At 51.3% G+C, this 24,040-nt stretch overlaps 9 protein-coding genes across 9 annotated transcripts; 5 read left to right on the plus strand and 4 right to left on the minus strand.

Annotated features, from left to right (window-relative positions):
* Window positions 1–535: 535 nt before the first annotated feature.
* On the minus strand, window positions 536–902 carry BDQ94DRAFT_149933 (uncharacterized protein; the record flags this gene model as incomplete). Its single annotated transcript, XM_026767485.1, has 1 exon — window positions 536–902. One exon carries the CDS (start codon window positions 900–902, stop codon window positions 663–665), a length of 240 nt encoding a protein of 79 aa, XP_026622845.1. The 3' UTR covers window positions 536–662.
* Window positions 903–2,364: 1,462 nt separating this feature from the next.
* On the plus strand, window positions 2,365–3,029 carry BDQ94DRAFT_149936 (uncharacterized protein). The gene is made up of 2 exons (XM_026767486.1): window positions 2,365–2,615; window positions 2,680–3,029. The coding sequence occupies exons 1-2, from the start codon at window positions 2,523–2,525 to the stop codon at window positions 2,854–2,856; spliced, it is 270 nt and encodes an 89-aa protein (XP_026622846.1). The 5' UTR covers window positions 2,365–2,522; the 3' UTR covers window positions 2,857–3,029.
* On the minus strand, window positions 3,030–6,783 carry BDQ94DRAFT_182100 (vacuolar protein sorting-associated protein 54). Its single transcript, XM_026774061.1, has 3 exons — window positions 6,377–6,783; window positions 3,469–6,316; window positions 3,030–3,416 (listed from the first exon to the last, which is right to left on the minus strand). Exons 1-3 carry the CDS (start codon window positions 6,594–6,596, stop codon window positions 3,233–3,235), a joined length of 3,252 nt encoding a protein of 1,083 aa, XP_026622847.1. The 5' UTR covers window positions 6,597–6,783; the 3' UTR covers window positions 3,030–3,232.
* Window positions 6,784–7,108: 325 nt separating this feature from the next.
* Window positions 7,109–9,722, plus strand: BDQ94DRAFT_149944 (MCM DNA helicase complex subunit MCM5). The gene is made up of 4 exons (XM_026767487.1): window positions 7,109–7,281; window positions 7,347–7,473; window positions 7,528–8,933; window positions 9,001–9,722. Exons 1-4 carry the CDS (start codon window positions 7,145–7,147, stop codon window positions 9,491–9,493), a joined length of 2,163 nt encoding a protein of 720 aa, XP_026622848.1. The 5' UTR covers window positions 7,109–7,144; the 3' UTR covers window positions 9,494–9,722.
* Window positions 9,723–9,768: 46 nt separating this feature from the next.
* On the minus strand, window positions 9,769–10,977 carry BDQ94DRAFT_182105 (ribonuclease H family protein; the record flags this gene model as incomplete). Its single annotated transcript, XM_026774062.1, has 1 exon — window positions 9,769–10,977. The coding sequence occupies exon 1, from the start codon at window positions 10,840–10,842 to the stop codon at window positions 9,769–9,771; it is 1,074 nt and encodes a 357-aa protein (XP_026622849.1). The 5' UTR covers window positions 10,843–10,977.
* A 1,888-nt stretch (window positions 10,978–12,865) lies between these two features.
* On the plus strand, window positions 12,866–13,409 carry BDQ94DRAFT_149946 (uncharacterized protein). Its single transcript, XM_026767488.1, has one exon. The coding sequence runs from the start codon at window positions 13,057–13,059 to the stop codon at window positions 13,399–13,401; it is 345 nt and encodes a 114-aa protein (XP_026622850.1). The 5' UTR covers window positions 12,866–13,056; the 3' UTR covers window positions 13,402–13,409.
* Window positions 13,410–14,640: 1,231 nt separating this feature from the next.
* On the plus strand, window positions 14,641–16,482 carry BDQ94DRAFT_81231 (uncharacterized protein). The gene is made up of 2 exons (XM_026776599.1): window positions 14,641–14,968; window positions 15,035–16,482. The coding sequence occupies exons 1-2, from the start codon at window positions 14,854–14,856 to the stop codon at window positions 15,994–15,996; spliced, it is 1,077 nt and encodes a 358-aa protein (XP_026622851.1). The 5' UTR covers window positions 14,641–14,853; the 3' UTR covers window positions 15,997–16,482.
* Window positions 16,483–16,487: 5 nt separating this feature from the next.
* Window positions 16,488–19,124, minus strand: BDQ94DRAFT_81232 (transcription factor TFIIIC subunit TFC1). The gene is made up of 5 exons (XM_026776600.1): window positions 18,597–19,124; window positions 18,226–18,535; window positions 18,089–18,166; window positions 17,929–18,037; window positions 16,488–17,871 (listed from the first exon to the last, which is right to left on the minus strand). Exons 1-5 carry the CDS (start codon window positions 18,735–18,737, stop codon window positions 16,560–16,562), a joined length of 1,950 nt encoding a protein of 649 aa, XP_026622852.1. The 5' UTR covers window positions 18,738–19,124; the 3' UTR covers window positions 16,488–16,559.
* Window positions 19,125–20,545: 1,421 nt separating this feature from the next.
* BDQ94DRAFT_161835 (protein phosphatase 2A regulatory subunit RTS1) lies at window positions 20,546–23,000 on the plus strand (the record flags this gene model as incomplete). Its single annotated transcript, XM_026769445.1, has 7 exons — window positions 20,546–20,569; window positions 20,704–21,039; window positions 21,154–21,753; window positions 21,820–22,173; window positions 22,235–22,405; window positions 22,464–22,591; window positions 22,643–23,000. 7 exons carry the CDS (start codon window positions 20,546–20,548, stop codon window positions 22,998–23,000), a joined length of 1,971 nt encoding a protein of 656 aa, XP_026622853.1.
* Between the last annotated feature and the right edge of the window lie 1,040 nt (window positions 23,001–24,040).

Raw genomic sequence — 24,040 nt, forward strand, 5'->3', positions numbered from 1 at the left:
CAGAATCCGAGGGACGAGCGCGTCCGGGGCAGCAAGCTCAGCAAAGCTCGAGGAAGAGGAGAAAAGTTAAGGTGACGTGCGGGGGAAGAACAGGCAGCGGGTGGCGGGGGGGAAAACGAAGAGAATATCAATCAAGCAGGGAGGAAGTGGTTGGACCGCGCCATCGTTGGCACAGGGACCGCAAGGAGGGGGTTCCGATTCTTTTCATTTCACTCCCTTTCCTCCAACAGGTTCAATTCACGCTACGAGACAGCATCCTGCGCGCAATGGCCCGACCAGGGTGCCGGGAAAAGCTCACCGAAGGCCCCCGTGCTATAGCCAAGGTTTGGAGTTGCACGGACGCATCCCCGGTTCTGGTTGATGGACCACCAAAGGAACCTCTCCCGGCAAATGACAACCCCGGTTGGTCTGTCGATTGCAGAATCATCCGACCAGATGATGATGGGTTGCAACGTTCCAGCTGGAAGCTCGGACTTGCACGACCCTGCTATCTGCGCCCATCGCGCGCCTACTGCTTGGGTGGAAGAGGGGGTGAGTTTTGTTTTACATTGTTGTTGGGAGCTAGTCGAGCCGCCTCCCTACAGGGGGTTCAGACACCCGAGCGGCTTGTTGGTGGCACAATGAAAAATGAACTTGCCCCTCAGGAACCCGTGAAGAGTTTTCTATTTTCTCCGTTTGAGGAGAACATCAATCGCGACCGGAAAAGGGACGTACTCTGCCATGATAAGAAGAACCATAAGTTCACTCTCGAGACACGTACCAGAAACTGTCTCCGCTTGGACCAATTCGGGGCAAATCTGGGGAAAGCTGTCTTCCCGTGACGTCACCAGTCTCATGTGACACCCGGCCTGGCTGCCTGGGGCCGATAAACCCCCGGGCCTTCTCAACGTATCACTTCGCATGCCTGCAGCCACCAGCTGCACCGCAGCGACAATCATGGGCGGGAAGATCGCACGATTATCATAGTGATGCTGATGGCAGGGTTCTCCGCGGGAGACCACTTCTTCCTGGCTTCGTATTCGCTACATTGGCCTCTACAAAGATTATATGCCAATGCAACCAGCGATACTCTCATCCGTGTGTGTCTGCAAATTCTAGACAGTGTCTGAATGTGGTCCGCGCTTTGTCCTCGAGAAAGCTTACCGACAACGGTATGGCCCGAAGAGCGATATTCGGCGTTCCCTTGGTCCATCAAAATTATTTGCTGCAATGGATACCTATCCGTGTGGACGTGAATTCAATGCGTCAAAGCTCCATTGCTGCAACAAATAATGTCCGGCCTTGCGACATCTGCGAGATGATAGCTACCCCGCGCAGATGCTCTACCCTTCTATAGGTTTACGATCCGCATCCAGATCTGCATTCTTCGCCAGTGAGCTTCAAAGAAGCCAGCATACCATGAACGGCACACTGACGCCTTTTTATAGCTCGGTGGCGTGTGTTCCGTTCTTTGCTCGCCTTGTATGCAAGCTGATACCATAGATGATCGTCAAGATGATGAGAGTTTGGCTGACTAGCGATGTCCTAGTTAAGCCAAATAACTACTCGAGTTGTTTGTAGCGACTTCGCACGTGGTATGCAGCAGGCATGAATGGTACCTTGGTACTCCTTCGTAATGATGGAGCGTAGGACATGGTCCCTGGTATTCAAACCCCTACAGCTTGTTAGCGCAGGGCAGGACGCTATGATACTACTATTCCACCACGTGGGCAAAATCAATGTACTCACATATCATCGATAATTCGGAATGAGATTCGACCACTTGTAGGATCTAGTATAATAAATGCTCAACTCACAACTAAATATCCTAGACACGGAAGATGTCCCAATGGTAGTCACAGACTAGTGCTCATCTCAACATTACGATCTACCATCCAATTACACTTAAGTCCTATCCAACAAGAAGCATAAACATAATGTCTCCATAGCACACCCTCATCCTGAGTAGTGACATTGAAAACTACCGAACTACCAAAAAGTACCTTACCTCCCTGCCCGAAATAGCGTACATACTACCACAGCCAATCTTCCCGCCGCCAACTAAACCAAGACAACCAAGGCACACGACATCACAACCACAAATCACACCCCAGCACCAAGTACCAAGAATATTTCTGAAACATAGTATCACTTCTAGTTAAAACATGAAATCTAGGTCAATTCCCCTAAGATTACTTGATTACTGGAGAGAGATGGTACCTGTCCGCAATCCATCGATGAGATCATAAGTGGGCCCGTACCCGGCCCCGATGACTTCACGATGTTGTCAACGCCATCAATCTGGGCCCGAATCGATGAACACATCACCTTGACTTTTTGGATATAAGTAGGATGCTGTTACTGTTCCATTGCTTTGAATTTAACATCAGACTCAGACTCGCAACAAACAAAGACACAAATTCTCATCTCCATTCCTACTGCTCTCTCACTCTACACACAAATATACACACACAAGGTATGTAACATATACTACACCACTGCATAAGTTTCTCGGCTAATGATTAACCTCTGCAGTTATCAAAATGCCCCGCGGAGCCGAATACGACGACGGAGTCCCTCACTCCGACAACGCCATTGAGGCCGGCGAGACTAAGGTTCATGGAACGAACCCTGCCGTATGTTGTCCTTTCAATCTGCAATCCTACATTTAAGAAGAAATGTTTGCTAATTGACGTATAGAACGACCACCTCAACCGCGTCCAGCGCACCGCTCCCCTCCCCGAGGCCGCGCAGAGCAGTGGCGGCGAGTACAGCATCGGGGGCAGCTCAGGTCCGAACAAGTCCGGTAGCGGAAAGGGCGGACACGAGCCCAAGACGTTGGGCGAGAAGAAGGGATTGGGAGCTCACAAGGCATAAAAGCATGAATGAATATACTGGCAGATGGAGTTCGGTGATTGATGCATGAATCATGATTTAGGTACATCTTTGGGTGGATATGTATTAACAGTCAATATGCCTTTAACTAGTAGTAAAGGCAATGAAGACCTCCGGGTTGAGGTCGAATGAAATAAACTGAATCTTCTCATGAGTTATTGGTATAGTGGTAAATTTCGTATTAGAGTCTATATAAATATGGTCACGGTCTTCATGGTGTGTGCCAGGCAATGTGAGGAAAACATGAATGTGAAATAAAAGGCTGTACAGCCCTGTACCAAGAGGTACTGGGATCTTCTGAGGTGATCCATATCATGTACATCTGGGCCATCAAGGCCCAAATATGGATCGCCTCCGCTTAGGATTGTTTCTTTGATGAGCCGTTGGAATCAGGCGACGACTTTCCGGACGAGTCGGTGGCAACCTTGGATTCTGTGGTGATCTTCTTTTGCTTCACCAATTCAACGAGACGCTGGCCCAGATCACCGAAACCGTTGATCTTGCCGAGCTTTGTCTGCAGATATTCTGCGTCGCGTTGCAACCTGATCAAGTTATTAGCCTACGTCGAGTAATGCATCATGCAGTAAAACTTGCCGTTCCTTGGCAGTCTCCGAAGTCACGGTGACCTCTTCGAATGCCTTTGTCCACTGCTCTCGGTAGCTGCTGAACACGGGGTCCATAATCATCATGACCGTCATATCGGGGAGATGTTTGCTCAGCACACGATGCAGCGTGCCAGTTTCCTTCGTCAGCGTTTCCATGTACGGGCTCACAGCACTGCCCCCTGCAGGCGCGTTCCAGTCAATCTTCTTCAAAGCATTGACATGGATGGCTGATCGAGATCCCATAATATCCACGAGTTTCTCGTGAATACCGGACTGGTGTTCCTGATACAGCCGCTTCACCTTGTCGAACTCGCCCATCAGTGGGCTAGAAGGTGCATGGCGGCGGACGAACTCTCGGATATAGGGAACCAAGGCAATGATGAAACTGAGCGCTTGAGATGACAGAGCCAAGTGCTTGGTGGTGATGTTCTTGAGACCTGCGCTTCTAGTAGCCCCTGCGCCCAGGATCAACTGAGAAGATCGGGAATTGAACAGCTTTAGTGACTCTAACAAACCAGGCGCAATGTCTTGCATCATGCTGGGTATATTTGCCATGAGATATTGATATTCCTCGATGCTTTTCATCATTGCAACAGCAGACTCGGACAAAATATACTTCTGCTCATCGATCACGGCACTGCGCGTCTTCTCTTTTCCGGACCCGTTGACAGTTGTTGTGCTAGCCGGAGAGGGTTGTTGGCGTTCGTTCTCGGGCAGCCAAATCTTGGATGCGTCGACCCAGACATCAATATCTCTAGTACTAGCGCCAAGGATGCGATCAAGAATAGCATTGTCAGCTTCTCCAAAGTCCCTTGCATCCCATCGGTCCGCGTCCATTACCTCAACCACACGGCGTCGCTGCCCGTCTCCAAACCGATTGATGTAATCTTTGATTTGGTTGCCTACAACAGTCTTCAAGGCGGTACCGCTACGCCCGGAGATGGCTTCGCACTCATCAGCGAAGAGCCGGTTGAGGGTGAAGTACTTGAGAAATTCATCCTTTGGTAGCTGAGATGTCTGTTCAGACCGAACCTTCAACACCTTGGTGACCTGGGATTGCGCAATATCGACGGCTTGGCCAAGAAGGCTGGACATATCCAGGACCTGCAGAATCTCGTCCTGTGCCACAACGGCTACAGGGCCCGGGGTTGCAGGTTTGCCTGGACCCTGAGGATTAGGGCTTGGTGGGCCGGACTTCACACCAATGGCGGCCGGGTTTTCCAACCCACTGGCAATATCCAGAAGAACCTTGACTTGAACACTGAGTCTCCGCAACGACTCACTGATACCCGTGTATACGCGAGCAAGCATGTTGTATGAGTCTTGGGCATCCAAAGCCCTGAGGTTACGCGCAAGAATTGAAGATTTTTCCTGCTGGCTGAGCTGCTGGGACTTTTGCGTGGATACAGATACCACTGATTCGTTATCGTCATCACTCGAGCCGGGCATGTGTTTGCGAATCAGACTCTTCATCTCTCGCAAAACCGCAGTCTTGAAAGCGGTCGCTGCAGGAGTCGTATGACGCACGCGAGCAAGCCCTGTGAGATGCAGGTGCAGCCGGGACCGTAACTGGTCATCAAAGGCCATATATGCTGGGGCTTGTGTAGCCCCTGTGCGCTGTCCTCCCCGCTGTCGCAGGAACGCAGAGCCCCATCGTTGTAATGTTGTATCCAAAGGCACGGTTTCGACATGCTGCCTCAGATCTCCCAGCAAGTCGCTCAAGAAACGGCTCTCATATCCTGTGCCAATGCGGTATCTCAGATGCGCCAGGTCGTCAGATGCGCCTTCCAGGGCCTTGAGCTTGCGCAAATCGATGGCTTTTCTCGGTTGTTCTTGTTTCTCGTTGCCCTCGGGAGAACCAGGAGTATACTCTCCGGCCATGAGCCGTTCCACCTCTTCTAAGCCATCCGCAGCCTCCTCGATCTTGCCAGTCTCGACTAGTTCCTCGCATCGGGAAACCGACTGAACGACGTCACGGAGTTGCGATACTGCATCAGCAAGCATACGGACATTTTCTCTCCTCCGTCGCAGATTCACAATCTTGAGCCCACCAAGGGCCATCTCACGGTCAATTTTCTGTAAGTCCTTCCGCAGAACCTGGATCCGCTTGACCGAGTCGGCAGCTTCTGCATGCAGCTCCCGTAGTGACCCTAGCGCGGTGAAGAAAGATTTAGACGCCGTCGAGATCGAAGAGATAAGGTGAATTTCCACAGTGTCCATGTACCATGAAAGCTTCTCTTGTAGAATGGCATTCGTAGCCAGAGCCTTTCTACCCGTAGGAGCCGGTTCCAGAGCAGCACCATTCTCTGACTTATCCTTCGATGGTGTAACGATCTCTGATTTCTCCGAAACAACATCGAATGTGCGCGGGTTCTCTAGGTGGAAGTCGTCCTCGAAGTAGACCGTCGGAATGGTAGATAGTGGTGTAATAGCATGACCGCGACCGCGACCGGGACCGGCAAACGACCGTTTTCGACCCCGGGTATCGTACGGAGAAGTTGCTCTTGAACTGGTTGAAATGGCCGATGGTCGCCTCTCCCTGGACCTTGGGGCCAATGAATCAGAGTCCTCTGCCTTGGGTGAAGACTTGTCGCTACCCCGCGCTAGCTGCGACTCCTGATCACCGGCGCTTTCCTTTGCTTGTTGGAAGACATCGTACAACGACCCAACCTGCGACAAGTAGGCTTCGAACGCTTTGGGATCCACATGTGGAATGTTGGTCAATGTGACAGGAGGTATATCGCGAGTAGTTGGGGGCTTGTATCCGGCGGAGGGGACTGCGGTATGGGGAACTAGGCCGGTGCGGACAATGGGAGGTTGCAGGAGAGTAGAGATGGCTGCGCCGAATTAGCATGCAATTTCCTTCATAGATTCTCTCACACTCCCATAGGCCGTACCATTTTGCCCGGACTCAGCTATCGATCCGTGACGGTGGGAAGGATCCAAAATCCCTCCGATACTGGCAATCGAGCTGGCAGTCGACCCTCTCCTGAGAGGGTACCTCTGAGTCGACGCCCGCGGGGATTCGATCTGATTTAGCGAGAATTGAGACAAGGAGGGAGTCGATGCGCCTGAAGCCAAGCTGTCAATGGACTTCCGGGGGGTCGCGGAGGACATATCGTCGATAGCGGATTAGCGACTCCCACAGCCACCGTGCTAGTAGTAGTACTCGGGAGAACGAACGACGGCTAACTACGCATGACAAGGAGAAAAAGCTGCAATTCAGTGACGAAGGGGCATTAACGGCGTCCAGCCAATGATCCCACACAGCCAGGGTATGGAGCCTGCGGTCTCGAGAGGAGAGAATGAAAGCCACGCCGACAAAGCCCGCTTGCAACGTCACCCTCGACCCTCTGATACGGGGGTTGGTTCATGACAGCTTCCCCCGATCCGGTATGGCGCCAGGCCCCGAGACCGTGTCCGCTAGTCTGTTTTGGGTGTACATCGGGAAGTTAGTATCTCCGGCTGCCGACACCAAGTCTTGTGCTTGTGGGCGCCTCAGGCCACAAGAAAACCACTTAACGCGTGAAAGCGACGCGACGCGTTCGGCTCGTGTGCCGCCGCAAAAGTTATTTGCAGTTCCTTTTTTGCCCTGGCAATGAGACGGTCCCGAAATCAACACATCTCACAATCCCCTCCCCGCAGTCCGCTCTAGTGTCTTCACCATGGACAGACGCACCCCTTATACCCTGAGTGTCCTCGCTCCTAGCGTCGATGGTGTGGAAGACTCTCGCTCTCAGATCCGAGCAAAATTAAAGGAGTTTGTGCTCGAATTCCAGCTTGACAATGCATTTATCTACCGGTATGTTTGGCGCTGGGCCAGATACAGTGAAGGTTAAAGTAAACAAAAGCTAAGGTGGATGACAGTGACCAACTTCGCCAGAATGTTCTGGTCAAGCAATACTATTGCGATATTGATATCGCTCACTTGATCTCATACAACGAAGAGCTAGCACACAAACTCACCACAGAGCCTGCCGACCTCATTCCCCTCGTGAGTATTCGTCCATCATCTTTGGACCTTATCCTGACTAGCTATGCATTTTAGTTCGAATCAGCACTCCAAGATTGTACCCGCCGCATCGTATACCCCTCCCAGAGAGACATCCAACTACCTACCCACCAGCTTCTGCTCCACTCCTCAGCTACACATATCTCGATCCGTGACCTTAATGCTACCAACATCTCGCACCTTGTTCGTATCCCAGGTATCGTGATTGGAGCTTCGACGATATCATCCAAGGCGACAGTGATGCACGTTCGGTGCAAGAACTGTGGACACCACGAAGATCTTCAGGTCGATGGTGGTTTCTCGGGTGTTCAACTCCCCAGAAGATGTGGCCGACAGCAACAGCCCGGCGACCCTCAGTCAGAACCCTGCCCCCTTGACCCATACGTTGTGTCGCACGAAAAATGTCAATTTGTCGACCAACAGGTTCTCAAGCTCCAGGAAGCGCCCGATCAAGTGCCCGTGGGTGAGCTTCCCAGACATGTCCTTATCTCAGCAGACCGTTACCTGGCCAACCGAGTTGTGCCTGGTTCCCGTTGCACAGTGATGGGTATCTTTTCTATCTACCAGTCCTCCAAGGGTGGCAAGAAGGATGGCGCTGTGGCTATCCGCAACCCGTACTTACGGGCGGTGGGCATCAGCACCGATCTGGATCATACCGCCAAGGGTAGCGCCATTTTCTCTGAAGAAGAAGAGCAGGAGTTCTTGGAACTGAGCCGCCGCCCTGACTTGTATGAGGCTCTTGCTAAAAGCATTGCCCCGTCGATCTATGGGAATCTGGACATCAAAAAGGCCATTGTCTGCCTGCTCATGGGTGGTTCCAAGAAGCTACTTCCCGATGGAATGAAGCTTCGTGGTGACATCAACGTCCTTCTTCTTGGTGACCCCGGTACGGCCAAGTCACAATTGCTCAAGTTCACTGAGAAAGTTTCCCCGATTGCGATCTATACATCTGGTAAGGGTTCTTCGGCTGCAGGTTTGACGGCCTCGGTCCAGCGCGATCACGCCACTCGTGAGTTCTACCTTGAAGGAGGTGCCATGGTGCTCGCAGACGGCGGTGTTGTTTGTATCGATGAGTTCGACAAGATGAGAGATGAGGACCGTGTTGCTATTCACGAAGCCATGGAGCAGCAGACCATTTCCATCGCCAAGGCCGGAATTACTACTATCCTCAACTCTAGAACGTCTGTTCTGGCCGCAGCAAACCCTATCTTCGGTCGTTATGATGACTTGAAGACTCCCGGTGAAAACATCGACTTCCAGACGACCATTTTGTCTCGTTTCGATATGATCTTCATTGTTCGCGATGATCACGAGCGCAGCCGGGATGAAAGCATAGCCAGACACGTTATGGGCGTGCATATGGGCGGTCGGGGTGTTGAAGAGCAAGTTGAGGCTGAAATTCCGCTGGACAAGATGAAGCGCTACATCAGCTATTGTCGCACGTAAGTTGTCCTCCTTCGTCATCGTATACTCCACATATGAATCACGAACGCTAATATATCATTACAGTCGCTGTGCGCCCCGGCTCTCGGATGAAGCTGCTGAGAAGCTGTCGTCACACTTTGTCACCATCAGAAAGCAAGTCCACCGTGCTGAGCTCGATGCCAACACCCGCTCTTCCATTCCTATCACCGTTCGTCAGCTTGAAGCTATCGTCCGTATCACCGAATCACTGGCCAAATTGAGTCTGTCGCCTGTTGCCACCGAGGCCCATGTTGACGAAGCCATCCGTCTCTTCTTGGCCTCTACCATGGATGCTGTCACTCAGGGTGAGGGCCAAGGTAGCAAGGAGATGATGGAGGAAGCAAGCAAGATTGAAGACGAACTGAAGCGCCGCCTACCCATTGGGTGGAGCACCAGTCTGGCGACGCTGAGGCGCGAATTTGTCGACGGGAGAGGCTACACGGAACAAGCACTCAACCGGGCATTGGTGGTTATGCAAAGACGAGAAACCGTTCAGATCCGGTCTGGTGGCTCACAAGTATACCGACACGGTGTCTAGTGCTTCTTCATGTCTGCTTCTGATTTCACACCATGCGATATTGTCATGAATGATCTTCCGATGTTAGTCTGCTGGGATGACTATGTATCAATTTGGGCTCGGGATTTAAGGGGAAGACTTGGTGTATGGCGTACTGCTTTGTTTCACGGTGAACGACTGATCCGTTATTAGATGAGCGAATTTAACGAGACACAATATAACAACAATAATTATGCAAAACCAACCAGTCTAGAATGGGAGGAACCTCTTTGTATCAATTTAACGCAAGAATCTGCTCAGGATAACTCAAGATAAGTGCAGTCCACTCTAACTGCATGGATTTGGTCGATCTTGTCATCCAGATTATTCATCAAAAATTTTGTGATTACCCTGGACAATAAATCAGCTCGCTTATGGCCCAGAACACACTGGTGTCCCGGAACCCAATGAAGCTCGACCTTGACTCCCATCGAGCAGAGTCGGTGAGAGAGAGCGTCAACAAGACGCACCAGACGGCCAGCGAGTGGGCTCAACTTCTTTGCCCCAGGCCGGAGCATTTCCATGGCCGCTTGGCAGTCCGTGAAGAACTGGACGACATGGCCTGATACTTGAAGCCGCCCCAGTTGGCGGACTGCGGCTCTCAGTCCGGCCCCAATGGCAAACAACTCAGCCAACTGGCTGAGCCGGATCTCGTCGACGCAGTACAGCTCGTCAGCGTCTCGTCCGCTGTGCCCGTGGATGACTGCAACTCCAGAAGGCGCTGCCTCGTTGGCAGCTGTCGATCCGTCCACCCAGAAGACGTGATAGTCATCTGGGGACGTCTCTGTCACCTCCTTGGCATAGTTCAAAGCCTCTTGACGAGGCTTGATCAGCAACACTCTGTCAAATCTATCATCCTGAATTCGGATGGTAGGTGGAGGCAGCAGTTGCTGCTGCTGCTGCTGCTTCTGTTTCTTTTTATGATTCCCAGGGTGCTGCTTCCTCACCCCACGCTTGTTCGACTTCCTCGTCACGACGGACTCGGTCGGTCCAGAAACAGAAGCAGCATCCTGGATTTTGGAATCACCACTGGTGATCGTTCTGCTACTAGCACTACTACTACTAGTAGTACTACTGCTAGCACTTCTGCGCTTCTGTCTATCGAAGACAGGAGCAGTTTGGGAATCTCGGTTTCTCTGGCTGACGTTTTCGGACTCGACTCGATCAAGGGAAGGAACCCTATCGACCACGCGAGAACCTCGAACGTCACCTTCTGCCCTCTGTGCTTTATCTTTCCTAAAGGAAAGTTTATGCCCTCTGCTCCTGATATTTTGAGGAGATCTCTGACCCCAGCTTATCGGGGTCACCGCTCTGGGGTTCTCAACCTCCATGACTATATCCCTCTGGAAACAACTAGACTAGAACTCTTTCTGGCCGAAAGGATATGACCAATAATGTGAGTATATGATATTGAGCAGCGTCTTACAGATCTGATAAGAAAAGGAGAGGTTGCCTTTGTCGAGGAACTTATGATGGCTATTGTGGAAGTGGCAGAGTATATGGTTCCATGACAAGAGCGGATGGGTGACTGTGATGGATGAGGCCTACGTCTGACTCACCTCGATGATATTTACGTCGTTTGAACACGGCATTGATGCAGCATGATGACGAGATGTCTTGTCAGTAATCGAACACTACAGATGCCGAGGGTGTCTGGACTTTGGGCTTTATATGAAGAGCCAACGGTACCGAAATATGGGTCCGAAACGCATTTACGATCGAATTCTGGCAGAATCTTAGTTGTTACTGCAGTTCTGCGCCCAGACTATGAACCCGTAGCGTCAAGCTACTGCTTGGAATACTTCTACCAGATCAAACTCCCATCTAGGCGTTCCATCTTACCATCTGGGGCATTTTGATTGCTGCCAGATGACACAATCATTGCTGCCGCTACTCTATGAAGTTTATTGGTCAAGTATGACGCTCTCAGCGCTTTTGCATGCTCGGTAGATGCCCGGGATGTTGAGAAGAGAACAAAGCATGGTGGCAGTGCCAAGGCATCTCGAGTCGTATCAGTAAGCGCAGATGGAGAATTGATACAACGCTGGGAACATTTAGCATTCCGTCAGATGAACTCAGAGGTCAAATTATCTTGCTTCTCCAACATATATCTATTACAGTCGTATTGTGGGGGTCAATCAACTATATACATGCGTTAAGCGAAAGCTTAGTTGTAGTAGTCATGTTGACGATATCCAATTACTATCTACCTTAGCCTCCACTAAAAATAGTCGCATCAGTACTCTTCCGGGTTCATTTCGAATAAAACAGTAGTCAGATATACTAGTATCTCGCTGCTTCAAGGTAACTGCTTCATTTCATATAAAAGAGTCGGCACCGAGCAACGTCCAATTCACTAAATCTGGGCTCTCTATCACCTGACCGCATGAACGCCTTCTGCCTAGATAATGTCTTCTCTTATTCCATATAATTACTAGCAATTGCCTAGTACTAGCTTAGTACTCGTTTTCGGCCACCACGCTTTGCTGATGCTGAGAAAGAACTCAACAAAGCATTTCATACCATGCGCATGAGTCAGTCCAATACTACTATCTCAGTATATCCTCATCCTGCTGGTGTCTGCTTCGTCGACGAGCGGCGTGCAAGTGCATGCATTTACTCTGCGTGCTTTTTAAAGAAGCCTACGAGATCTAGCTATATTGATAGAAAATGTACAAAAACAGGTCACGAGAATACCAACGACTCGATGCGCTAAATATCGAGACTTTTGAGGACTCATAGTTTGTATGGATGATATCATTCGATTAGCGAAGGATTCTAAATAAAAAAGAGGCACTGCAAGATATTCAGAATCAAGCACATTATGCCAAAAAGTAGGTTTCAGGCTCATGAACGCGCTCTTCACATATTAGCAGAAGACCCGGTCCCTCTTTTCATAACGAGCCACTTGAATGGTAGGTCTCGCGAAGGTGGACAATACCACACAAGGTGTCCATATGGGAGAGACCAACAACAGCAGGAACTGACTCGAACTGCACCGTCTAACGGGGTCAACCTTCGTCTCCACATCGACCTATAGTCAAAGTACGATGTCAACACAGTTTACATGGTCATGGTCCCGCCGGAGCCACTGAACCATGGGTGCGATGGGCTGAAAAGTCCCGCAGTCTCGACGCCTGCTCCGCTATCAGGGCATGAATTCTGGTGGATCTTGAGGGAGGACTAGGACCTAGTATGTCCTTCTGATGCCAAAGACGGATAATTTTATGGCTCAGCAGGTGGTACAACTGATTTTCTGGGGTGGTGTTAGCGAGGTGGCTGAGGTGAAAGCTCAAGAACGGATTTCTGGTTCAGCCCGCGCCGAACGGGACCAAACGGAAGAGTAACCAGCAAAGGGAATCGAGAGGTGAGGTATGAGGCTTCGTGGCAACCGTGGCCTGGGTGATAAGTATGATCGGTCTACATTCCAAGGCCCGCATTACAAGTATCTGACAGCATTCCTGAAGATCAAGCGACCAGCCAGTAAGTGGGGTTGAAAATTACTGACGCGCCGCGCGTGGTGAGAGAGATACTATCGCCCTGCCATGTCAAAAAGGCTAACGAAGATTAACTCTTTTGGTCCGTGGCAGGAAAAGCAGAGGCATGTCATTGATCATCCCAGCCCTTGGGATGGCCGTTGTCGAAAAGACCTACCTGAAATTTTGTATTTGATGAGTGAATGGATTGAGTTGTCATTGTGGACAGATAACTGGTCAGCCCATGCACTTTCATTCACCTCCGATACTTCTAATTCCGGCGCGTACCGTACATCAACCCCTGACTCCGGCCCAGACTTTGAGATTGTGCACATCTGTATAATTATAGCTGCGTCCAGAGGAGGGATGAAGAAGTTGCAGCGAGTAAGGACAGAAGTTCACCTCACGTCCTAGACTCGGTGTTTCAGGTCATGCAGCAGCGCCAGAGACATGGGTCAGCAAGCGCCGGGGGCAAATGGAACAAATATGAAGAACCTAATCAAAAGCGCTTCGAGCTGAAGAGAAGAGATAATTATATCATGATCGGTCGAATCTAGACTAGATCGACGCCTCTTGTATGCTGCGGTTACACCATGTACGGAGCTTCTATTGTACATGTAGTGGCCAACCGACAATCAATAGACGGCAGCCGTAGCGCCGGCTTCAAGGGGGTGCAGGTGGTGAAACATGAGGTGGGGATACGTGGTCGTGATGGACACGCGCGAAGGAGCGACGGGCGCGCCATGCGTCCTGGAGGGGACAGTTTGGTTGGTGAAGAGGCACGAAGGGGAAGAAAGGGTCGTGATGGCAACGCGTTGAAGGGGTGATGGATGGATGGGTGGGGAGAGGGAAAGCAAGTATGGAGACGGTTTATTAAGGTTTCAATGGATTTGATAGAAAGTAGACTATTAACTAGTGAAGAGGCAAAAGGCGATAGACATTCTAGATGATCGACTATTCAGATGATATCATGAGTAGTGAAGAAGAGAAAGTCATTAATCGCGAAATGCATCTTGCATGCCGCATTGGGGAAGTCAAGTAAGCCCTGAATCCGCGCGACGCGACGTGATGGAAGAAGGGCCGAAATGAGATGGAGTCGCAACCAATAATCAATCAATAATGGGTCTCGAAGCCTTGCATGGCACCAACGGTAGTTTAAGTCAGTGTGGATTTAGCCTCCGTCTGGAATTCTCGGGGTTCCCTGGCCATCGATCAATCTGGCGGGCGACACGAACTTGACGCGCTTCTTCGCCTTGACTCCATTCCTGCTTCTTACTTATACAACTCCACGTCCACGTCCACGTCCACGCTCGCGCTTCCCTCCCCTCACTCGTCTACTTAAAATTCTTTTTCTCTATTTGACTTTTCAACCCCTACGCTTGAAACCCGTTCAGCTGCATGTTTCGACAGTCGTGCAGAAACCTTGGAATGAGCCTTGAATGACCAACAGCCCACCGTTTCCTGCCCTCCATTTTTAGGCATTCTCGGTTGACGCTGCCTACTACCACCTGCCTTTTAACAACCCTTGCCTCCTCCAACTCTTATATCTCCTCGCCCGGTCCCCTCGTTCTCTAGTCCTGTCACTTCTATTGTCATTGTCTTCGTCCCCTTCTAGTCTGGACTTCGAGACTGGATCGTGGATTAACCTTAACTGCTTTCTCCATCTTATCCATTCACTCAGCCTCTCCCGCTCCAATCCTGACCGTCGATCTTCTTCCCTCCTCAGACCGCCAATCACCCCCACTCACTCCCTCGACGCGACCAAAACATCTCGTCTGCAACCACGGCCTCGTCGTCTGTCTATACACCCACCCCCTTCGGTTCACTTAATCCTGTGTGCCTTGTCCATTCCGGCCTATCTACAGCATGGCCGCTCTCACCATGACCCCTACCACTATGCGGCAGCCATTCGCCAGCTTGGACGCGCCTCGCATGCGCTCCTTGCTCAAGACTAGAATGAACATGAAGAACAAGCAAGATGGTATAGACACTTGAACCTTCGCCCCATGCTCATCACGCGCGTCATAGCTAACACACATTACTATAGGTGCCATTCTATCGGGAAAGAGACAGCCCCTGTCGGACGTGGACTCGGAGAATATCGACCCAACCACTTTCAAACAATCCACCAAACGCAAGCGTGGTGCCGACGATGATGACCTGGAACCTGCCAAGGAACCCTGCAAGCCCTTCAAAACCTCTCGCATGGTTCTGACCACCGTGAAGTCGACCACCGTCACTCCTCGCAAGCCAACCACACCCACCAAACCCACCGTGTCGACCCCCAAGTCCGCTCCCAACCTGAGGCCGGCCGGACGTTCACCACCGCCCAAGTCTTGCAAGCCATTCTCTCGCCGCTCTACTATTGCTAAAAGCCGTCCCGAGTCCGTCAATCGCAAGTCCGTCCACCGCCCATTCTCCCTTGCAACCGCTCTGTCTGGCGCAAAGGCAAAGAGTCAGCCCACCCCCAAAGCTCCTGCTTCCTGGTCATTCGATATCCATGTCGACACCGAACAGGAAGAGATGACCAACCTCATGCAACACTCCACCTGTGTCCTAGACATCAGCGATCAGGAAGGGAAAGTGGAGACTTCCGGTCGAGGCAAGGAGAACGTTCCTCCAGCAGAACTCGGAATCGACCTTCCTCGTTCTCGTCAGCAGGAGTCCCCCGCGGCTGCGGCACGCAAGTCTGTCATGCTGGAAGAGTCTCGTGAGCCGTTGGGTGACCTCAATGCCGCTGACTACTACGGCGATGACTGCCATGCCTTCTCCTATGCCGTTGTCTATGATGACGAGACCGAGGAGAATGCGAAGACGGCCCCTTCAGTACCACGCTCAAACCCCAACACCACCCGGAGCAAGCTCTCCAACGTCTCTTCCGTCTCTTCCTTGCTTGAAGCAACCACCCCTATCAAGCCTACCGCTGAAGCCGAAGTCGAACCTTCTGAGGCGGCTATCGAAATCTGGGAGAGCGAGAGTGCTGCAGAAGAAGCCGCCGATGTCAACTGAATCTGCGGCCACAGCTTGATAGCTCGCCACTGACTATCGCCCATCATCCATACCAACAAGAGTTATATCACACGGCGTTCGGATTACCTCAGGGTTGTACAGCATCGTTTTTGGATACCCTACTTATACAGTCTTTTTGATTTCGTTTGGAGCCCGTTTTATACCGACCAGATCCGTCACGAGACGAATTTTCTTGAGTCTTTTTCCTATTATCATGTCCAGAACCTACACCATACCCTCCTAGTCGACTTTCTACAATTATCCGAACTACTACCTACCTCGACACGAGTCACTATCATTGGCCTGAAGTATAATGGCCCCCTCCGTCACCTCACTCTTTTGCGCATCTGATGAATGCCGCGTCCATTACCTACCTCCTAATGACCTAAGAATGTGTTACGTCGCTTAATGCCTGTATGAGATACATACCCTCAGTTTAATCAAAAGCAAAAAAAGAGAGAATGAGAATAAGAATAAATATCAATTGGTATAAACAAAGATCCACTTAGTAAATAGTAACTAAACTAATAATGAGTTAATTGCATCATCTACCGTAAAGTACACTAAGCTCTTCGCCTCGTAGCTCTTGGAGTCTCAACCCCACCCATCTCCGTATCCTCATCTTCCCCATCATCAGACTGTTCCTCATCCTCTTCATTCTCTTCATCCTCATCATCCTCATCATCCTCATCTCCCCCCACCGACGCCGCCGCTTCCGCCACAGCCTCCGCCAGCTCTTCCTGCTCATAAGCCTCTTCCTCCCCCTCACTCAACATCTCCCCGCCACCATCACCATCACCACCCACTTCATCCTGAAACTGCACCCTCCGATCCGCCCTCTTCTTCCCCTTCCTATCCCCCTCATCCCCAACCTCGTCCCTCCCCACCCCCTTCTTCCCACTTCCACCACCAACCCTCTCCTTCCACGCCGGCGCCCCCTTAATAATCCCCCTCACCTCCGTCGCCATCATCATCTCCCTCTGCGATGCCACCGCCGGATCCAGCCAAAAGTCCACCATGACCGACTCCGGCGTCGCGTGATCCGGCAACCTCAGAATATTCGCAAACTCGACCTCATCATCCAGCATCTTATCATCCAACAGCGCAAGAACCTTCGCCCGCATAATCGTCTTCGTCTTCGCTAGCGTTCCGTTCCCGAACCATCCATCCGTCAGGATATCGCATTCCTCGCGCAGGAACCCCGCCGGTGGCGGATCAGATGGGAATAGTATGCTCCGGAGTGTTGGGTCCGTCACGTCGCAAAACATCCACATCCGCCCGTCGCGCGGGAGCGGCAAGCACCCTGTGAAGAGGTGCGTTGTTGTGGGCAGTTGTTGTGTTTCTGTAGGTTGATCTGGGTGTTGGTGATGAGTTTCGTCCAGGTATTGGGGTACTTCGCCGGCGCGGGCCACGGCGTGTCGACGGCCTGTGTAGCCGTCCCGTGCGACTTCGGCTTCGCGTGGTAGGATCCGGAACATGGCTGTTTGGTAAATTCGGTAGGAGGGGTCGGTGCGTGGGTCGTGGCCGTATTTGATTATGGCATCGCGCCAGGGTCCTGAGCGGAAGATGTAGCCGACGTAGGGGATTGCGTGGCGGAGGGCGTAGCGTTGTTCGATTGTTGGGAGGGAGTTGCGTAGGCCTCGTCGGGTCCAGGCGGGGCGTTGTTGGAAGAGGGTTTCTACGGCGGTGATGGTTTCTTGAAGGGTTTTGTCCAGTGTGTGGATGGGAGGGCAGTTGGCCCGGGGGGAGGTCGGGACTGTGGCGACGTCGTAGGATACGAGGTGGGTTAGGACTTTGACTACTCGTTGTGTGTTGACTGTTGTTATGTTGCCCGAGTTGTCGATGGCTTGTCGGACAGTGGGGTTTTGGCGGTAGCTTTGGTTTGCTGTTAGTTGTATGTTGGGATGGGAAGGTGATGGGGATGGGACTTACATGTAGGTGAAGGGGATGTCTCCGAAGCTGAAGGATGGTGGGGGTATGATGTCTACGTCAGTGATGGCGCCTTTGCTCATGTCGAGGTCGAATTGTTTCATTTTGTCGTCTGTATCCAGTTAGTTTGCTGTAGTGGGTGATGTGGTGGCAGGACTCGTACAGTCAAATGGCAATATCTGCTCCCGAAACCGGTTGGCAAAGGAACTGGAGCCGGTAGAGAAGACAAAGTCCGGCATTCCTGTTCGTATTAGCATCATTGCAAAATGATACATGTATGTAGGTAGACCGTAGACCCACCTCGAAACACATGTGTCCGGTTAATCAAGCCCACTGGTTCAACCTGATACTTAGATACATTATCACTGAGACTCCGCTGCAGTTCTCGTGCACTGCGCCGTTGTGGCTCCGTATGCACTGTAGACACAGCAACACCGCTGAAGGGCTCATTTGACCCCTTCTTTCGCTTGCGACCTGTTCTTTTTGGTACCGTCACCTTCAAGAGGATGTTGTTGGACGGTAAGCTGGTCGACTGAAGCGGCCTGGACATGGCATCCTCCGGCCGGAGAAGCAGATGGGCCGGGCTATCAGGCTTTGGGGGGTGTAATATCTGAAGTACTTTGTCAGTTTTTTTTTTCCTGAGCGGTGATAAATGGGATGGATTAACATACTTTGGTTATACCCGCATCGCCCTTCAGCGTGTCGACGGCCTTGTCGAGGTTTCTGATAATGGCTGGGTGCTCAACGCTGACAATGCGACGCGAGGGAATTTGGTAGAAGGGGGCTGTCCTTGCGCCATGTTGGTCTGTCATATTGTTCCTGTGGCGTGGATATGCTGTTCTAGCCCTTGTTGGGCTATCTAGTAATCGTGCGGCAAGTGATTAGGGAAAATGCTGTCCCTAAGCCAAAGCTATATAAATGTGGATAAGTCTGCACGAATACGGAGCTAGGATTGACGTCAACCGTTATCCAGGGGCTTAAAGTTAATTCACATCTACACTTGCTGAGCCGGTGAATTGGTGCACTAGATTAGTTCGGTACCAGAATGTTTCTCGTACCCACAACTACAGCAAGAACCCCGTTTCCATATGCTACTCTGCCAACCTGAGGGGGAAGATGGATGTCGATGCTAGGAATCTGCAAGTCACATGACCAATAGACAGCCACACCATCATCCGAATCCCCCGTCAAAAAATCAGATGGGAGGGAAAAAAAGCCGCGACTGAGACATGCTGGATGGGTGGATGCTATTTTGTTCATCATCTAATAAGAAGATGCCGTTGCTTTCTTTTTTATTTTTTTTCATACGAGTTTCTTACACGGGGGGAATGCACTGCCTGTCTGACCCCTTGCCTGTAGTTGCACTTGGAGACAGTCCAACAATTGCCCTCTGGAAGGTGGGAGAGTAGTAGATGGTCTAAGTATATATTTCGTAATGCTGAGGCGCCCCCCCATCTCATTTCATTTGGACCTCTAAAAACCGGTTGATTCCCGATTCCCATCGTGCTGGTGGTCGGCAGGTAAAAACAGTTAGTAGTTTGGAAAAGGGACCCAACCAGGCCCACGACCTGACCTGCAACCACTAAGAAGACTACGTCCGAGCGCTCTTCCTAGTCAGTTAGCCACTGCCAGTCTGCTCAGTCCTCAAAGTTGCGGCCCCCCCTCCCCGACCTCAGCTTGATACCACTAACTACTATCGATCAATTAATCCCTTACAATTCTCAGACTGCTCGACTGGGCTGGCTTCTCGTGCTTTCTTTACGGTTGAACGCGCTGACGATAGAAATTACTATCTTACACCTACTGCTTCTTCCTTCTTTTGATTCCTACTGCCAACTGCGACCGTGGTTCTACTACTATTCTACTTCCAACTCTCTCTGCTTCATCCCCCGGGGCTCATTCATTTGCACCCCGCTTCCCGGCAGCCGCTAAGCGACACGGAAAAGACGATCGACTCCAGCAGACCAGACCGACTGACTACTGGCTGCTCCCTATACCGCTCCCGTTCGCGCCAAACAGTGAAGCGTGCCTGTCTGAGAGATCCTCCTCCCTCCCACTCCCACTCTCCCCAATTCGCCCCGATACCTGAACTGAACTTCCTCTGAGGTAAGTCCTGCAGCTATAGTTTCCTGTTCCTCTTGCGCTTCCGGAAACTCTTCTTGTGTTTTGATCCACCTCTCTCTTTCTTCCCTCCCTATTAAACAACCCCCTTTCTGGTGTGATTACACCTTCCATCATCCGCTGGTTCTTTTGGGATCCTACCGCCTCACCCCGGTGCTGCGAGCTGGCTGGTGTCCACCATTCCCACTCCCCTCCTCCTCCTATCTCTTTTTCTTTGATTTTGTATATTTTCCACCCTTGCGATTTTTGGCACGAGCCTTGTTCCTGGACCCTGTGTCTCTCCCGTCAATCCGATTCGAGCGCTATGTTAGGTGGTGTTGTGGTTGGAATTGCTCATGTGGTCATTTCCAGGCCGACATAAATAAATCCCGACGTGGCTCTCCTGAAATTGCCTCCGCGCTATACCAACCCCCCATCCCTCCTGCTAGTGTGCGGCATCTTGCTGCACTGGCACCGAGATTGAGACCGAGTACATGTGGCTGTTCGACTAGTCGTGACAATGAAGGGCTTCAGACAGAGAGTGGTAAGTGTTCCCTGTCCACCTTCCGCTGCCCCCTACACCCCGTTCCCCGCCTCCCTCCTGCCGATGATCAGCTCTCGTCCACCGACCGGTTTCCTCCCCCCCCCAACTGCCGGAATGCAGGCTAATTTGCCCAGCATGAACAGTTGTCGAGGGCAAAAGACGCAAATAAATCCTCGAAGAAGAAAGATTCCTCCCACTCGTCCCAAAACAATGCCGCCCTCGGAGTCCACCACGGACAGCAGTCCTCTTCCCCTAACCAGGGCACCCCGACGTCGTCTACGACATCCGTGAATGATACTCGAGGAAAGTCGCCGGACAATGGCTCGCAGGCGGGAATGTATCCTGGTCAGTACTATATCCCGCAGGGCGCAGGCTTGGTTGGTCAGCCCGTGAATAACGGTGGACCAGGTACGCCCACGAAGCAAGGACAACAGATGGCTCCGAGCGTGGTCATCAGTCCAAGCGCACCGGTGAGCTTCCCTTTCATTATCGAAGCGCCTATGCTGTGGATACTTCAAATCCGAGCTGGTGATCGCTTCTATCGATCTTTCGACAGGAACTGACCCTTATCTTCCTTCGGATAGCATGTCCCTCCCCCCGGAGCCGCCGAAACCATGCCCGGAGATCTCGCCCCCCCACGGAAGTCCCATGTCTTCGATCGCCTTCAGACGACACCCAAGGATATGTCCGAAGGAATCCGAACCCCTAAGCGCCAGCATTCATCGCGTTTCGATATTTCCGATCAGCGCCAAAGAGAGTTGGAAAAGCTGCAGGGCTTCCACGAGGTTCCCCCGAATCGTCGCCAAGAACTGTTCATGCAGAAGATTGATCAATGCAACATCATCTTCGACTTCAATGACCCCACTGCCGACATGAAGTCCAAGGAGATCAAGAGACTGGCGCTCCACGAGCTCCTAGACTACATCGCCAACAACCGTTCGGTCATCACGGAACCCATGTATCCTCGTGTAGTCGAGATGTTCGCAAAGAATCTTTTCCGACCAATCCCGCCCCCGGTGACTCCCCAAGGCGAGGCGTTTGACCCAGAGGAGGATGAGCCGGTGTTGGAAGTCGCATGGCCCCATATCCAGGTTGTTTATGAATTCTTCTTGCGCTTTATCGAGAGCCAGGACTTCAACACCAACATTGCGAAGCAATATATCGATCATCACTTTGTGCTTCAGGTATGCTATCTTCGTACTCTTCTGTTGGATGATGAGGCGTAGGACCTTGCAACTAATGCGCCGCAGTTGCTGGAGCTGTTCGACTCGGAAGACCCTCGTGAGCGTGACTTCCTCAAGACAACCTTGCATCGTATTTACGGAAAGTTCTTGAACTTGCGATCCTACATTCGCAGATCTATCAACAACGTCTTCTTCCAGTTCACGTATGAGACTGAGCGATTCAATGGAATCGCTGAATTGTTGGAAATCTTGGGATCTATCATCAACGGCTTTGCTCTTCCACTGAAGGAAGAACACAAACTGTTCCTGACAAGAGTTCTGCTACCTTTACACAAAGTGAAGAGCTTGAGCATGTACCACCCACAGTTGGCCTACTGTATCGTTCAATTCCTGGAGAAGGACTCCTCGTTGACGGAAGATGTATGACCGCATCCGATACCTGCCTCGTCGTGGCTTGAAGACGTTACTGACTTTGGAATAGGTGGTCCTTGGTTTGCTGCGCTACTGGCCCAAGACAAACAGCACAAAGGAGGTTATGTACCTGAACGAGGTGGAAGACATCTTCGAGGTCATGGATCCTGCCGAATTTGCCAAGGTCCAGGTGCCTCTGTTCCAACAGCTTGCGAAGTCTGTCGCTAGCCCGCACTTCCAGGTTTGTTATCCAGCACTCGAAGCAAGATTCCGAGCAGCAGCGCTAATCGCTTGTAAAGGTTGCGGAACGAGCGCTCTATTTCTGGAACAACGAATATTTCTGTAACCTTGTTAGCGACAACGTGGAGATCATTCTGCCGATCATGTTCCCTCCATTGTATGAGAATTCCAAGGGTCATTGGAACAGGTATATTGATGATACTTCGACTGCTTCTTCCGCGGAGGCTAACTCTTGCAGAACGATCCACAGCATGGTTTACAACGCAATGAAGATGTTTATGGAGATCAACCCACAGCTTTTCGACGAATGCTCTCATGAGTATAATGAACGCCAGAACAGCGCTGAAGAGCGTGAATTGGGCAGACAGCAGAGATGGGAGAAGGTGTTGGAACGGGCCAAAGACAGGAAGAATGGGGTTACTGTGCCCCCGCAATGTCAGGTTGCGGAGATCCCCGTCCATCTAGATGACATCGACCAAGTGGCACACGAAAGTCAGAAGCGTCTTCATGCCCTGAAGTTGGATGACTCGAGCTCGACTGAGCGCCGGCCCCGAGAAAGCACGGCATCCTCGGTAAGTACGGAGCGCCCCGAGTAGCTTGTGTGGTCATGTTCTGCCCATGACTTTGTCGCACTTGACGAAAAGAAATGAATATCCCCCTACTTTGCTTCGTCATTGTCTTTGCTAAGAATTCGCCGATGTTATCGTACAGCAAGCGTGATTCTAACGTTGAAACGTCCGTTTTTTTCTCCAGAGACGGCGCCGCGGCTCCTCTGATGATATTCGAAGGCGACGAAGTGGTAGCGCCAGTGAGATACGCCCGCGTGTAGATCGACGACGGCCGGGTGCTGGCGTTACTGTATCGATCTTGTCCCGAAGCAACTCCACCAAGTAACGGTTTGGCTTGATGGGATTCTTCCGTTAGATTTTCCTTCTATGATGGCATAGCGACTACGAGCTGCGATGAAGTGTATTCGTGTCTATTTGGTTCCACGTTCGGCCAGTACTTCTGTCTTCGTGCTCTTCTCCCCCTTTCATCCGCGTCTTTATGTCCTTTCCCCTTCCCTCTTCCCCTTTTTCTTTCTTTTCTTTTCACTTTCTACTACTCTTTGTACATGGCCTTGAATATTCTTGTGTCTGCGCGAGCACGTGGGCTCGGTTGCCCGTGCATCGGAGCGGACGATCGAGTTTGGACTATTAGAACTGTGTTCGGGTCTGGAAAACGGGTGCGAATGGCGTTTCCCTCCGTCGATGTTGATGTCGGCAAACCTTTTGATATTACAACATGAAGTATTTATGGCATGGCCGTGAACCAGATTCCTTTTCCTCTTAAGAATTTATCCACGCGACTATACTAGGTCTATAACGGTGTTCCTGTTACCACGTGCCTCCTTCGAGTAAACCCCTGAGCCAGTAATCCGTGATAGGCTCAGCAGCCGCAGGGTAGCATTATAGACGCGCGCTTACCGGGTAGGAGAAACAAAGTCCCGTTTTTACCTAATTCGGACTAGTGTTTCGTTCGGGGTCTCTGCGATACCCGCGTTTCAGTCTGCTCTCGCTGCTTTCTGTTCCTGTCGGTTTGCAGGCCGGTAGTTTGCGCTCATTAATCCTTTGCTTGATAGTCTCGACCTCCTCTC

Source organism: Aspergillus welwitschiae, assembly GCF_003344945.1.
Source record: "Aspergillus welwitschiae strain CBS 139.54b unplaced genomic scaffold BDQ94scaffold_34, whole genome shotgun sequence".
In the NCBI taxonomy this organism is placed as follows: Eukaryota; Fungi; Ascomycota; class Eurotiomycetes; order Eurotiales; family Aspergillaceae; genus Aspergillus; species Aspergillus welwitschiae.